This window comes from Ptychodera flava, chromosome 19, assembly GCF_041260155.1.
Source record: "Ptychodera flava strain L36383 chromosome 19, AS_Pfla_20210202, whole genome shotgun sequence".
Lineage (NCBI taxonomy): Eukaryota > Metazoa > Hemichordata > Enteropneusta > Ptychoderidae > Ptychodera > Ptychodera flava.
The window spans coordinates 1,500,049-1,516,040 of record NC_091946.1 but is presented as its reverse complement, the minus strand read 5'-3'; the positions used below and the strand labels follow the sequence as shown (position 1 = coordinate 1,516,040).

At 37.4% G+C, this 15,992-nt stretch overlaps 1 protein-coding gene across 1 annotated transcript in view; it reads right to left on the bottom strand.

Moving 5' to 3' along the window:
• LOC139118343 (glypican-5-like) overlaps positions 1 to 2,858 on the bottom strand; it is a 35,900-nt gene extending 33,042 nt beyond the window's left edge. The window contains exons 1-2 of the mRNA XM_070681609.1: positions 2,572 to 2,858; positions 2,302 to 2,460 (exon numbers count right to left, since the gene is read on the bottom strand). Of these exons, the coding sequence (XP_070537710.1) occupies positions 2,302 to 2,460; positions 2,572 to 2,725 (313 nt within the window). The 5' untranslated portion in view covers positions 2,726 to 2,858. The remainder of the gene's footprint in view (positions 1 to 2,301; positions 2,461 to 2,571) is intronic.
• Between the last annotated feature and the right edge of the window lie 13,134 nt (positions 2,859 to 15,992).

The following is a 15,992-nucleotide window of genomic DNA, read 5'->3' as shown; positions in this document are numbered from 1 at the left end:
TAAAGTCTTTGTCACAAGACGTTAATGTATTGAAAATGAATTCATTTGTAAAAGATGTACGTTATTCTTTCACATAGCAGAAATTTCTTGCAGCATTCATCAAAACCAGATTGCCAAGAACCATCAACTTTCCTCAGTGAACTATCTACAGTTCACAACAGTAAATTATTTCCCTCCTCATTTCCATGTAGTATGTGTTACAGAAGTACTGCTGCAAAATAAATAGTGTGATTTTCAGTTTTTAAGTCATCTTACCATATTACTTATGAGAGAATGCTGTTATTAAGAATCACACACCCATGTTAAAAATATCATAACAAAATCTTATATTTCTTCATTCATCTTTATATAAAATTTACAATTGTGTCATGTGTTTATGGCTTTAGGTCATGTTTTGGAGTGTTTCACATAAAACCTCATTGCAGTCTTTTTCACTTTTTAAAACATTTTGAAGATTTGTAGATTGTCTGGCCATGTCTCCTGCATCAGAACTATACACAACCATTTCAGTTTATTACAAGGAGTGATAAGGCCACATTAATAAAATTCCAAAAGTCAAAGCTGACCAACATTCACTTCCCAATATCTAAAATCAATTTCCTAAATTAAGTTTACATCTGTTGATCAATATCTGAAACTATTTTATGATATAAATGTACATACACCTAAATTACAGTAGCCAATACATGATTCATGACCTTCCATGTTCGTACAATACACACAGAGTGTGAAACTGATAGAGATCCCTCATCCTAACTAAAACTCTGACTTTAGTTCTTGAATGACAAAAACCCTAAAAAAGAAATGTTAGAAGCTGATCAGGGCCTTCATGTTATTCTCTTCAATTAAAGACACAATGAATAAATATATTAAAAACAACAACATCAAGAGTAATTAAGTGAAACCTAGACTGACCTGATCACATGACTATCGTAATTTGTAGACATACTGATATCTGTGAATGGGAAGAATCTTAACAATAATTTCATTAATAACTGTAATTTATTTTGGCATTCATGAACAAACATCAAAATTAATGTTAGTATTCTTGATAACACTGACTTCACAAAGACAGCATAAAATATATTTTTTGCATGAAAGAAACTGGAAGTCAAATGTACCTTAGACTGCCTGCTGCAACTATTAATGAAATAGTTATTTTGCAGAAAAAATTCAGTTATTTACCTTAATAAATCAAGTATCAATTAGTTGTGACGACAAACAAAATACTCAGAAGGGCCTGAGATAAATAAACTAAATAGATAAACTACGGAACAATTAATGTCCTTAATCGCTTTCAAACTGGTTCCCATGACAACAATAAAACTAGGTGATAATCATATACCCTTCACATCAAAATATGTCACTAACATTGAAAAATACTCTTTGAGGTAATCCCAGGCCACAATCCCTCAACCCATGTAGGAACCGTGGCTAGACCAATGTCACACTTTTTTGTGGACGGTAATACACTTATGATGTGATATATGTACCGCCTGAACTCCTTGGCTGTTTTCCTCGGATACGCAAATATTGCATGTTCAATTTTCTTCACAGCTCTTGCTTTGGTACTTTACTCATTGAGAGAGATGGACAGTATATGCACTGCTATACAACAAAATTCAGACCCACTGCCTTTTGTCAGAGACAACAAAAAGACTGGGTTACGGTAAATGCCATGCACTAGGAGGTAATTATGCCAACAAATTAAGTAAAAATACCACCCTGAATGGCGCTTCGAGTTCTACCTGTCAAACACTCACAACAATCTGTTCACAGCCAATCTCTCCAGACGCCATAATGTCGCCATCCTGGCATTTTCATCTCTCCCTGAATGATAAATAAATTATCGCTGTAGCAATATCAAAAGACTAGCCTTAAATATTGCCGTTCTGGATACCATTGAGCGCAGGCTGTCCCCACTTCCAGTTTGTGACGAAAAAATGACAGGCATTTGACGGGTATTCACTGACTTGCCTCGGGGCCTGGTGAGACAACGACTGGAATAATCGGCCAGTAGTGCTCATGGTGCAGACAATTTACCATAGACCAATGACAAAGTATTCAGCAAACGCTTGAGGTTGAAAGCTGGACGGGCGGAATTTAATAGACCGTCCTCACAAACATGGGGCGCGTTGGTTTTATATTCAATCATGGTGAACAGACTAGGGTCTGATCAGTTCATGCCTAACAGTGTCACGTCAGGCAACCACCCAACAAATTTGCAGGTTTTGTAAGAAAATATTGATCAATCAGGTTAACATTGAGCATAACTAACCCCCTTTAAAGAATCTTACATACCTTGGTACTTGACTGAGTTTGCAGATATCAGAAACTTTGTATAGGCACTCTGAAGTTCCAATGAGTTTCGAAAATCCAACTTGGCTTGCTGTAAAAACTTTTCCTCAACTCGTTTCGTACAACAAGTTTTCGAGTTCGAACAAACTTTTAGATTTTCCCCTGTACAATAAACAATAAAAGTGGTTGGTCGTTGTAAATCTTAACCGTTCTTTAGCATCATCACAGAAAATATAATACGAACACAAACACGTTTGATAATAATTATATTACCAGCTACTGGCGTTCCTGGTATCAGATGGCTCGATCCCATACCCTTTTTAGCAAATGCTTGTTGGACATCGTAACACGAGTACAACTCCTGGGCGACAGAAATGGTCAAACCGACGTATAAAAATAATGATATAGACCGTAGATTCCCAAACATGGCTACTCCACTTGAGGCTTGTATAGGTGAACACGAAAAAAGACAACAAAAGTCCAGCGGATTTTCACGGAGCGGCAGACAAAACGATGTAAACTTGGGAAGTGCGGAAGTAAGTAGACTGTGACATACCAGAACCTACAAAAGAGGGTTGTGGTATCTTCGATTTGATTGGTCGCTTTCAAAATCCAACATCCATATATGGTGCACTCAAACAGTACGTCAGTACATCACAGTAGTGTAAACAACAATAACACAATAAGATGGGAAATTCAGTAACTTAAAACTGCATATGACGTAATAAGAGCATGTCCAAGTGTACGTGACGTGTCCAACGATGCTCAATAGACGTTCTTGTATTGCTGTGAGAACACTACAGTTCCCCGCTCTGAGTCAGAGATCTACGTTGGGTGGCGTGGGTTTGTTACGCAGTGGAAACTTAGTTTTTGAGGGGCAGTGTCACTATTCGAATGGCACAAAACCGCCCGTGTGGTGCCTTGAGTTGTCAATGTGGAAAACTCAGAAAGATGGCTTTCTTTTACGTTTAATACTCTTCACTGAACACTCTACGCGCCTGTTAGCTTCAGTACAGTAGCTCGAGGTTTTGCCTGGGTATGTGGGTCTGACCACAGGTTATCGTTCAGTTGCTTGGATAGTCGTTCGAGGCCGGCGGCCGCAGGTCGCCGATTACTTGGAAAAAAAGTAAACGGCGACCTGCGGCCGCCGGCCTCGAACGACTATCCAAGCAACTTTATGATAACCTGTGGGTCTGACGGCAAAACCCAAATACCCTGGCCAGGCAAAACCTCGAGCTACTGTAGGCTACGCGCTACGCGCCTGTGGGTACAACTTTGGGCGCGACATTTCCGTCAGTAGATGATGTCACAGACGCATTAAAAGTCGTGCTGGGCTGCTGTCTGTAGAAACTTCTAAAAACTACTCTGTACCAATCATGCGTGAATTAGGCCTAGATTGCAACGGTTTCTTAAACAAACATTATTGGAGGAAATATTGGAAAAACAAAAAAAGAGCCACTCTGTACATGAACGCAATCCTAGCTTTGGTTAAGAGGGTCATTACTCGAAGAATGACAAGCTTGTTCAAGGTCATTTATTTATTTATTTATTTATTTATTTATTTATTTATATGCAACGTTATTCAACATTTTATATTTGAAATTATTTTTGTCTAGTTCATATTTGTTCGCACTGTGGCCAGATGAAGAAATGGCAAGAAAGAGCAAGTGAGTGGAAGAAAACTGCTCAAATACATGCGTAATTAAAACGGCATCCTTCATAGTAAAAAATAAGAAAACATTAACGAAATATAAGCACCATAGATGGGAGGATAAACACGCTGTGGAAAAGTTTAGAAGTATTAATGAAAAAGAATTCATCAATTCGGTAAGTTGAATATAATTTGGATGTATCAACTTCTACAATCTAGTAAATGCGACGACGAATTCAGTATAAGGAGGGCAGAATACGGAGGCACCCAGTGTACACACCACAGGGACGCGTTATTAGAGTCGTGTCATGCGCACGCTGCAGCCACTCACACCTTGGTTACTCTCTATGAACCCTTTTTAAGTATCATAGTTGACACTATTTTGTGAACACTGATATCCATTGTCCCTTTTGGCCATCTTATATTACTAATTGTGAATTCTCCTCGTCTTTTATTTCGTGTTGTCAGCCCTATCTTGTATATTTCACTGTCACTGGCGTCAGGAGACCAGTCTCATGAGAATTAAACTCCATTCATACTGTTTGGGTTTTTTCAAAATAAACGTTATAAAATGCTACATAAAACGATTACAGAATTTGTTTAATTATTATTAACATCAGAACCATTGAATGACAGAACCATTGAATGACATAACAGTATTATTCATTCATTCTTATTGTATTAACTCCCAAACTGTGGAATCTGAAAACGTAAAAAAATGAAGAACCAAAATATTTTCAGATCCCACTCCTATACCTGATGCAAAGCGTTCAAATCCCTCTCTACTACCCTCAGAACTTTCAAATCTCCCTACCCAGTGTTTGTGAATCCAACCTAAATTATCAATTTTAATAAGAAGACAGAGCAATATATTTTACAGCGGTCAACAACAGTACAAAAATAGATCATTCATCTATTACTAGGCAAAGCATGTCTATCCCCCCGAAAAAAATACACCATTACATCGTATGACTATCTACTAGTATATCACAAAAGTGACAACTTAGTTTCACAATGCGTGTTTTCTCTTTACTATACTACCCCTCCTGAGATATATTGCAGGCTATTCCTTACGCACAAATCTGCAATCGCATCCTCATTGTACTCGATATCGGAGTTTTTAGCTACAAGAAAAAAATTCCCCATGCAATCACACTAGAGGTGAAAACGTTTCTGTGCTGCAAGTATCTAAGGAAGTTTTTCGAAACTGATTTAATGATGATTAGCATATATATATATATATATATATATATATATATATATATATATATATATATATATATATATATATATATATATATATATCAGAGATAAAAAAGTATTCTGTGGTGATTTATTGCTATTATATCATAACAGTATATTGAAATTCTGGCATGGAACGTCATAAAAGGAGTTTTGCTCAAGCTGAGAGCTCGCACGTATGCCAGCCGTGGTATATCGCCAATATACCATGGTTCTTTTTGCGTCTCGACCAAATAGATCGCTGTATTTGAATCATCAATATACCGGTATGATATAATAAGTATTATATCATACCAGTATATTGATGGCGGAAATGCTGCGATTTGATTGGTTGAGACGCGATAACAACCATGGTATATTGGCGATATACCACGGCTGGCGTATGCGCGAGCTAGCTCTCAGCTTGAGCAAAAATCTGTTTTTGACGTTCCGCGCCAAAATTTCAATATACTGTTATGATATAATAGCAATAAATCACACCCAGGGACGGTATACCACTCGATTTTGACCAATTCACCTCATATATGCACTCGCTATCGCTCGTGCGTATATGTCGTGAACTGGTCAAAATCTCGTGGTATACCGTCGCTGGGTGTGCTTTTTTTCCTTAAATATTCAACAACCAAACAATGACAATACATTTTGTGAAAAACAATTCTCAATTTACCAGGTATTTGAGACCAAAGAATATGCAGGAATGGAAATTCTGTGACCTTCTTGTGTAATTTCTCCAGCTGCCAGCTTCTAATGAAAAGCCTGAATATAGATAAATGTCAAAGTGGTCTGTTGAAAATATGTTTCTGTGATAATAAAGGATAAATTCACAACAGTTCAGTTTTGTCCAAGATCCTGTGAAAAATTTCAGAAATTGATGTGTCCAATGGTACGATCTGGTGCAATCTGAGAGGTGTTTTTCAATTTGTCTTTTACTAGTAAAACTGTTAGAACACAGGAGAGAGCACAAGAGGGGTGTTCCCCTCTCGCAATATTGCAATCTGAGAGGAGTGTCAATTTATTCGATAACCCCCTTCTTCTTCCTCTCCACATTTTGAGCAACCCCTCTTGAAGTGTTCAATTTTTGAGTGACTCCCCTCACATTCTCCGACCCCCCGGCATTAAATAATCACGGCTGTCTAAACTCAGATGTTTACTTTCTCTTTGCACACCAGAAAATTCTCGGCCGTGGTCTTTTTACAGATTCTTTCACATCGTGAGATTTGTATTTTCAAAAACATATTTGATTGGCGGAAAAGTATTTTACAGTTTTGTGGATATGTAAAGGAATTATTCTATGTAGACATGACAACAAACTTTCTCCTACTTTCTCTCGCCGAGCTTATTAAGACTGTTCTATGTTTTGTCCTGACTAAATAGTTCATGAGGGAGAATGGATTTCGGTAACATCTGGAAAATATCTACAGATGAGGTGATCAGGCCAAGGGTCAACACAGGTCAGTCGTGGTAAATGAATTGGAGCATTGCAAGGTTGAGCATTGCACTCCGTTGATAGTAAGGCGCATCATGTGCCTTCGTCCACCAAAAGATGAGGGTTTTTGAAACACAAGTGTAATTAAATTGAATTGATAAAAACCATGCTATTACCTACAAAGGGTTTATCAAAACTAATCTAATCTTTTCTGCATCACAGTTATCTCGACTGCCTCAAAACTTTCATTCCTTCGAAGAAATTGCAGAAAAAAATGTTCTGATGACGATCATCGAAATATTTTTTCTAGAAAATAGCCGGGCCATGTTCCAGACATTCAGGTGTGCCACATCAATTGAAACTGTGAAGAGTAACAAATAAAGGAACTATGTCTAATGAACATCATAATTAATTGTATATTAAATATTCCCATGTATTACATATCAGTGTAAAGTACAGAGTGCATGTAAAGCGCATAACATTGCGAACTGTATGTAACGAGAACGTATTATATTTGTATATTTAAATTATTAATAGGTTTCTACGTGACTGGAATGGTTGATATTCATTAAAACTGATGAACAGATTGTACTCACAAGCTTAGTAAGCGAAAAATGAAGGAAAGTTATGATTTTGACTATCTGTGGGGTCCCTAACTGTGTTGACGGTTCTTGACGAAAAGTCATGGAAATCAAAATCAGCACGTAATAGGCAACAATCCGTCAGGAAGACACCACCACAGCAGTGGACAAACAGCTGAATTTTGACGATCTCCAACGAATGATGGTTAATTTGTACCACTGTAACAATAACGAAATGTTCAACAGTTTACATCTTTTCCATTGATATCTCATTGCAGTCTGTAATTCATAGCGAACAGCAATGTGTTTGTAATGAATTGGCAAGCATAATATGACTAATCCATCTCATTACAATTTGCAGGCTACAGACTTGGTACGGATAGGTGAATGCGTCTCGATCTTTTAAAATATCCTGTCATGTATATGTTCTTGTTTTCTTGTTCTGTTTTAAAGTTTCGTGAGCGCAAATGGTGATCTCATCCGAGAGGAGTGAGTACAGTTGTGCGATTCCAGTTACTTACTTTAGTCCTCATTATTGCGTTGACTCCATTTTTTTTTCTCGCTGACGATCACAGACCTCAAACCTACATCCGAAGCTGCGAGCTGTGAGTAACCTTAACCTGCGGTTACTCGCACCTCGCAGCTTTGCCGCTCGCAACGCACTCAGGTTCGAGGTCTGGCATGCGAGACTAGATCACAGACATTTGAAAGAGATTGTAAACAAATGTTGTTCACAGTAATCAATAAGAATCTTTTTTACATACATAACAATAAATTCTTTCCTTTTTCAATTTCTGAACATGACAGAAAAGGCATGGGTGTATGTACTTGGTAATCCTCATAACATTTTTCTCTTTAGTACTAGTATATGACTTTATAGTGCTAGTAGGCTATATGACATTATAGTATAGTATATGACTTTATAGTACTAGTATATGACTTTATAGTACATAGTATATGACTTTATAGTACTAGTATATGACTTTATAGTACTAGTATATGACTTTATAGTACTATAGTATATGACTTTATGGTACTAGTATGACTTTATAGTACTAGTATATGACTTTATAGTACTAGTATATTAGTATGACTTTTTTTTGTATTTAAGGTGTTTTATTGGTAACATTTTCTTTAGTAACAGTAACTTAAATTAAAATGAAGTACAGTGCTTAGTTATCTACAAGTTTGTGTAAAATTGCAATCCATTTGATGCAATGTCTCTCTAATTTGTCTTTTTCCAGAGCTATTTCGTACTCTAGATGGTAGTTGAATTTCACTTGCAACATAAAAGCTGCAAAGCTAGTGTGGTTTACTCTGTTTCGTTTTCATGGCATAGATGTGTCTTTTGGTTAACAGTAGCAAGTGATTATGAATGTCAGAGTAACCGTCAACATCAAGAGCACTTCATTTAAGTTATGTCTCGTGAACAAACTGAGAGATTCTTCGAAAAATGTGTGAAACTCGTTCCAGAAGGTCTCGGTGAATTTACAGGTGTAGAAAAGATGATCTAGTGTCTCGTTGCTGTTTTGGCAGAATGAACAGAGCGGTGATTGGTCCATGTCTCTTCTAGATAGATCGTAGTTTGGGTACAGAATATGATGAAGAAGTTTGAACTGGAATTCACGTGTTTTTGTGTCTATGGCTAACTTAAATGGTAGGCTATATGTGGGAGACAATGGTCCAGTAAAGTCATATTCTCTTTTGTAATAGCGTTCATTAATTTGACTTAATGCCTCTTTACTGTACCTGGTAGTAAGCTTACTAAGTATATGACCGCACATGGTCACGAGTTTTTGCCACAATAATCTTTTAAAGTAGTATACGCCTCTAAATTGAAATACTTAAATTTTCTCTCAAACTTTCAGCAAGGAAACTTTCGATCATTCCTTTTCGAAATCAAGAATGGAAATCAGGGGTCACCGTGCGATTTTTTTTACCGGAGAAACAAGTTCCCCACATATTGGAAATGGCCACCATAAGCTTACCTGTGTTAACCCACATTGGAATAATGAAAGGTTTGATTTTCACTAAAAGAAGCGGGTGAAAACTTTGATTATTCCATAAGCTTCAAAGAGACCCCAATAAGTAGCAGACAAAAGTTGTATTGTAAAAGTTAGAGGGTCTGAATATCTGTACCTTAGGTGCTCAGTTTCTACCTTAACAGACGCCCACCGCCTTCTCCGGCAACGGTTTGGTGGCATGCATGATTCTACACTGTTTACTTTGCTTCCATAGATCATGAACTTTTTTTACCCTTTCAAGGAATGATGAGCATTACTTCATTAATCATATTGTCGATAAAAAATGGACTAACACTTTGGGAAGCAGAAGTAGATATCAGGAGAACCAAAAGGGTTGTATGTTTGGCACATCCAGATCCGCACGGTCCCAACGACGTCAACGCCAAGGCCGCGTTCCAAAAAAAACTGGTGAGGGGGGGGGGGGGGCTGGGGGAATCGCGATTGAAATCGTTTTTTTTTCAGATCCCAGCTCAATACCCTAAAAAATTTTCAAGTCCCCCCTCAATACCCTAAAAAAATTTCAAGTCCCCCCCTCAATACCCTAAAAAATTTTCAAGTCCCCGCCCCCCAAAAAAATTACCATATAGCTGCATATTTATTAGGATTGCACGCAGAGTAAAAAAAACGTAATGTGTCGTTCTGCACGCAGATGTTCAACACTACCTCTTATCAGCAGGTTGTAGAGCCATATACCTAGGGCAAGTTCTTAAATTGATTCATTTTTAAATGCATCAGTGAACTTTTTGGATTTCTCAGTCTAAGCCGACTTGAGTTTATCCAACTCTGGCCAGTTCAATGGCACCAGCTGAAAAGCACACAAAATTACAATCATGAGAGAGTATGAAAATTGTGTATTCCTAGCTACGTTTAACCAAATTGTGAAAAAATGAGCACAGTGACCTACCGAAAATTTTTTTTCAAAAGTACAAGACATATACAACTTAGATGCCACTTATAAAATGTTTTACAAAATTGACAATACTGGAAGGTTAAAATATTCCATGAAATTAATGTTTTAATCTCAGAAATTTTGGGTGTAATAATGGCAAATTTGATAAAAAATAAAAGATTCCATTTAGTCACACATTTTTCCATTTAAAGTAGAGTCTTTACTGTTCAAAGTTTTACTTTTGTGTTATTGGTACAATGAGATGTGAAAATTTCATACACTGCATGCACTTGAAATGAATGGTTTTATATATTGATTTTAAGTGATTTTAGAAAAACGGACTTTTCATCGTACATTTGTATAAGATCAAGTATGGTGACCCCATCTTTTTTCTCTAATATTTGATTGTTCTCATATGCCAGAATTCAAAAATCCATGGTAACTGTTAGTCCCCTAGTCTTCTATGTGTTGCTCTCTGGCTGGATCTTGTGTGCTAGTAGATGTATGTTTCACTGTCAATTGAATGTCCTATGACCGAAACTCTTCTTAAACTACATCAGAGTCAGAGCTACATGTATCACTGTCACTGCCAGTATGTAGTAGCAGGGCAGTAGTTGTATTAACTTTTTATTTTGACAATATTTTTGTTCAGTTTATACAATTGTGTTCTTGTTCTACTCCCTATAGAATGTTGAGCTATCCAGTATTCAGCTTGCCAACACAGCCTACGTGTACCGTGCATTTGCATCATTCAATTATCATCACAGGGCCTCATAAGTGCCTATTTAAGTCAATATTACAGCGTTTTTCCTTTCTTTTCAATGTTACAAATTAATCAGCTGAAGAGCACAACACTTTGTGTAGCTGTCTTTTGTGTAGCGTGTATTGGCATGTATAGTGCGTCCTCGTAAATGTGACCTTTAGTTCCGTGACCTCTAGGCCCGGCTCTAGCCATGCCTACTTCCTGCCCTGCCCTCGCTATGCTTACTGTACTAATTAGTACAGTAAACACAGCGACGTCTGTACGCATGGCCAGTAGGCATGGCCAGAGGAATTGCTAGAGGTCACGGAACTAAAGGTCGTATTTAAATATGATCACACACCCCATTGAGGGCGCACTATACATGCCAATTCAAGCTACACAAAAGACAGCTACACAAATGTTGTGCTCTTCAGCTGCAGTGGTTTATTTGTAACATTTAAAAAGAAAGAAAAACTCTGTAAGATTGACTTCAATAACCACTTATGAGCCCCTGTATTATCACCAATATTTAGACAAACGGGCTTTGTTGACAAACTGAATATTGTGTTTTTCAGCAGCATGCTGTAGAGAGACACCAAGAAACTGTGTTTGATACATTGCATAGAAATATTGAAAAATTATCAACAATTGTAACGCCTGCCCAATTACAAGGCCAACTGGTTCTACGAAAATTTAATGGCATTCATACATTTTTAGACTAGTCTTTTTCGAGATTAAAGACATAAAATATGACAAAACGGTTCTAGATTTTGTTTAATTATTACTAACATTAGAACCATTGAACGACACCAAAATGTTGGGAGTCAAAATATTTTCAGGTCCCCCCTATAGGCAGAGCAAAACTTTCAAGTCCCCCCTCGACTACCCCAAAAATTTTCGAATCCCCCCTGAATTCCTCCGCCCCCCCCCCTCACCACTTTTTTTGAACGCGGCCCAATGAAAGTATATCAGGACAGCATGTGGTTGTTTGCTGCAGACTAGTTTTCCAACTTTTTGTGTTCCATGGCAATAGAGTTTAATTTCATTTATTTGTAAATCAAATGGTAAAATTATGGCTTTTCCAATTCCTTACATGTAAGAAACTGTCACCTCAGATCGCATGATATTCATCTCCACAGTATACTTTGGGAGTGGTTAGTTTCTTCGGCCCGGGGGTTGGGGTGGGTCAAGGGAGTCACTCTGTCTGTGACTTTGGTGATGGGGAGGGGGTCACCATGTTTTTGAAGTGGTCAATAGCGAGTGTCAGTGTATTTTTGAATTACAACACGTACTCATAGTTGCCTAAAATACATCGTACCAGCCACAAATTTCATCAGTCAGTGGCATTTCAGGGGCCGCCCTTGGGCGCGTTACTTAATATCAGACCATGGAGCTATGAAACGACCAGACATATATTTTCCGGCGCACCCTTCGGGCGCATAACTTTAATATACCAGACATATATATACCAGAAATATCGGGATGTTTGTAAATTGGAAATTTGTTTTGCAGAGCATCATACCAGCCAATAATTCTATCGTTTAGTCAGAGTTTTCGACGTGCCCTTCGGGTGCATAACTTTAATATATCATATATATATATATATATATATATATATATATATATATATATATATATATATATATATATATATATATATATATATATAATATTTATTTCTTTAAAAACGCCTTCCATCATTAATGATACATCTCAAGGCGCCTCACAAAACACAATCAAAAAACGAAAGTTAAAAGAGTAAAAAAAAACATAACTGAAAATCACAATTAAATAAAATGAAAAGACAGTCACTGATTAAAAACTACACAATGTCATTCTTAAAAAGATAGGTATTGAGATTTGACTTAAAAACATGAAAATTAGGAGACGTTCTGACCCCAAAAGGCAGTTTGTTCCACAAACGTGGGGCACAGACAGCAAAAGATCGCTCACCATAGTATACTGTGTTACAAATCGGTTGATGCAAAGTTATTACCCCCTCAGTATAGTTGAACGCAGCAAACGGCCAGGAGTGCGGACATTTAGTAAATCCGTTAAATAGACAGGTGCCATACCATAAACAATTTTATATGTCAAACATAGAATTTTGAATTCTGTCCTCTTATATACAGGAAGCCAGTGCAAACTAGACTGTCTGTTTGGTTCTAGTGTCAAGTCGTGCCGCAGATCGAGTTCTGAATTAGTTGAAGTTTTTTCATTTGATGACTAGGGAGACCATACTATAAACTGTTACAATAGTCATGTCTGGATGTGATGAAAGCATGTACCGATTTTTCAGTTGTTTGAACTCTGATCAAGAAAATTACGAATTTTACCAATTTTCCACAATGCAAATGATGCTGATTTGCAAAGACTGGTCACATGAAATGACATAGATGCTGATGTATCAAGCATAACACCAAGGCTACGAACTACAGGTGACGAGTGAACGCTGACTTCTCCCATCTGCAAATTACACTCACGTGACCGGCCCCCATCAGCAAACCTTGAAGCAAAATGAATTACTTTAGTTTTACCTTTATTGAGTGCTAACATGTTGTCACCCATCCACTTACGAACATCACTGTATTTCGCACAAAAAGTTGAGTAACCCTGTCCCCTTTTCCTCTCCACATTCTGAGTAACGCTCCCCTGAAGTTTTCATTTTTTTTAGTGACCCCCCCCCCCCTCACATTCCTCCGAATACATCATTTTTACACATGGCGAGACACCGGTGAATCGATAGTGCTTTGACCCTGGTCATGTGATCTGGGTCCCCGGTAAACCGGTTTGTTGAGTGAGTGATTCGTCTTAACGGTGTTTCGGAACCAAAAATGGAGTTCCTTCATCAGTCGCTCTCTTGTTTTGTATCCCCTCCGCTTGGTTGTGTGATTATTAAGTCATCTTCGTCCTCAAAGAGGAGAAGCCAGATTTATGGTTAGGGGTGGACCATTTGATATCCTGGGGGGGGGGGGCTTGGAAGATTTGGGGGAAAAAAAGACGCCAGGTGGAGTTGCTCGAAAAAAAAATCTGGCTTTAAGTGGCTGATGGAAAAACAATTATGGACCATTGCGACTCGGAAAAAAAAATCTTGGCAATTGTTCGATGCACACTGCAGCATCAATAAAAATCAAGCAGTAGCTCTGGAGTTTTATAAAGCATAAACAATTTCAAGCTTGAGGAACAATAACTGAATATGAACAATTGTACAGTATACATGACCTTCTGATTAGAGGAAGTATGCTGAAATTGAAATTGCTCACCAGTGTTTTCCAGAAATGTGTAAATCTGAATGTATGGATTTTGTCAAAATACCACAAGAAGAGAAACAGCCTGCAAACATTTTACTATTATCGTTTGCGTATAGAAAACTCATAACAATGAAAAAATGCGTAGAGACTCAATCCAATGCGTAATATTATTACGCATTGGATCGACTCTCTACACATTTTTTCATTGTTATGAGTTTTCTATATACGCATGTTTTATTCGTAAATGCGAACACTGTTATAGTGAATTATATACCAATGTTTTCCTTAACAAAAGCGAATGTGTTTTGATTAGAATTGAATGAGTTTGATGTTTGGGGGAAACTACTATGTGGTAATGAAGAATGGGAAATGGGCAATGAAATGAGCAGACAGCAGGTGATTTAAGATTAAATGTTACATCTTCACTGCAAATAAAACCATAAGTGTGTCATAAATAATACAAACAAAACAAAATCATGTTTGTTTGTTTTGTTGTATGTGAGCAACGTCTAAGACACACACAAAAGTACTGTTTCAGTCTGTAAATGTCACCTCAGATGCCACCAGAGAAAACCATTTCCACTCCAAAATTTCATTTTTCGCCTTGCGAGAGGGGGACACCCCCCTCTCACGCTCTCCCCCCTCGTTCGCTACGCTCACTCGCCACTCAGTCGCTTCACTCCCTAGCAGCCAACCCGTCTACTTTCTTAAATTACCTGGCTACTTTCAATGTAAGGACAACACTGACAAGTAAATGCCATAAATGTACATGATTTTACAAATATGTTTTTGTAAAGTGAATCAAAAATGTACATGTATTTACATATCTTTATTTAGTTTCTTGAATATAGTCTGTGTGTGATAGAACAGCATCTTGTTACTGGGTGTGAAAAACCAAGCAAACAAACATTGCACCGAAATTTGGTAAAAAAAAATATATCTCGAAGAAGGAAAGTGAAAAAAAAGTTGCCAGCATATGCCCTGTAGAAAAAAAAAATTCATGGTGAAGCACGTGGGAAAAAAAATAATGGCTCTCCACCAATCTTCCAGCCCCCCCCCCCAGGATGGTCCATCCCTTATTGAGAGAGTTCGCCACTATTGACGGACTCTATAGTGAGCGATCCGGTGTGTGGTGTCATATTATAATTAACATGACCAAGCATCGATGTAAGTTCTCAGGGAAGATGTTATCTTTTGTGGTCAGAGAAACATATTGTATTTCATTATATTTGTTGTTCCTCAGTTTTTCATTGTCAACGCAACAAAAATCCTGAGAAATATGATTTATTGGGTCAGAAAAGGGAAGGAAAACATTGAGTGCACTGAGGTGTAAAGTAGACCTATGTAGTGAATGCTTACATCTTAAGTGCTGGGAAAAAACAAGAATTAAGTTGCGGTAAAAACATTTGTGCCGCCTATGGCGGCGCGCCTGCAAAGAATACATGAGAATAATGTTTCCAAATTTTGCTCATTTCTGGTGCACTGTGACAATTTTTTCACTTCTGTCTACTATGACACTTTTTTTTTCTGAGGCTATTACAGGGTCAATTTTTTTCCTTCTATTTCACCTGGTGACAATTTTTTTTCTCAAAATCCTCTATACCCCCCAGAAATCAAATGGTTTTCCCCTAAATGCACGCCCTTTAGCCACCTTATTTCATAACATCTTTCATTTTTCAAGTGGCGCACCCTTTGGTCACGACACTTTCATAACATCTGAATTCATTTCATTACATTTCATTATTGCTCTAATTTGAGTAATATTTTAACTCACACTTTAGCTGTTGTTTTACAGGCACCAAGTGTTTCAATTTAAAATTAAGTAAAATTATTCATTTGTTGTGCTTCTTCTACAGTTTCTCATCCTGACACCTGAAAATATCTTGAA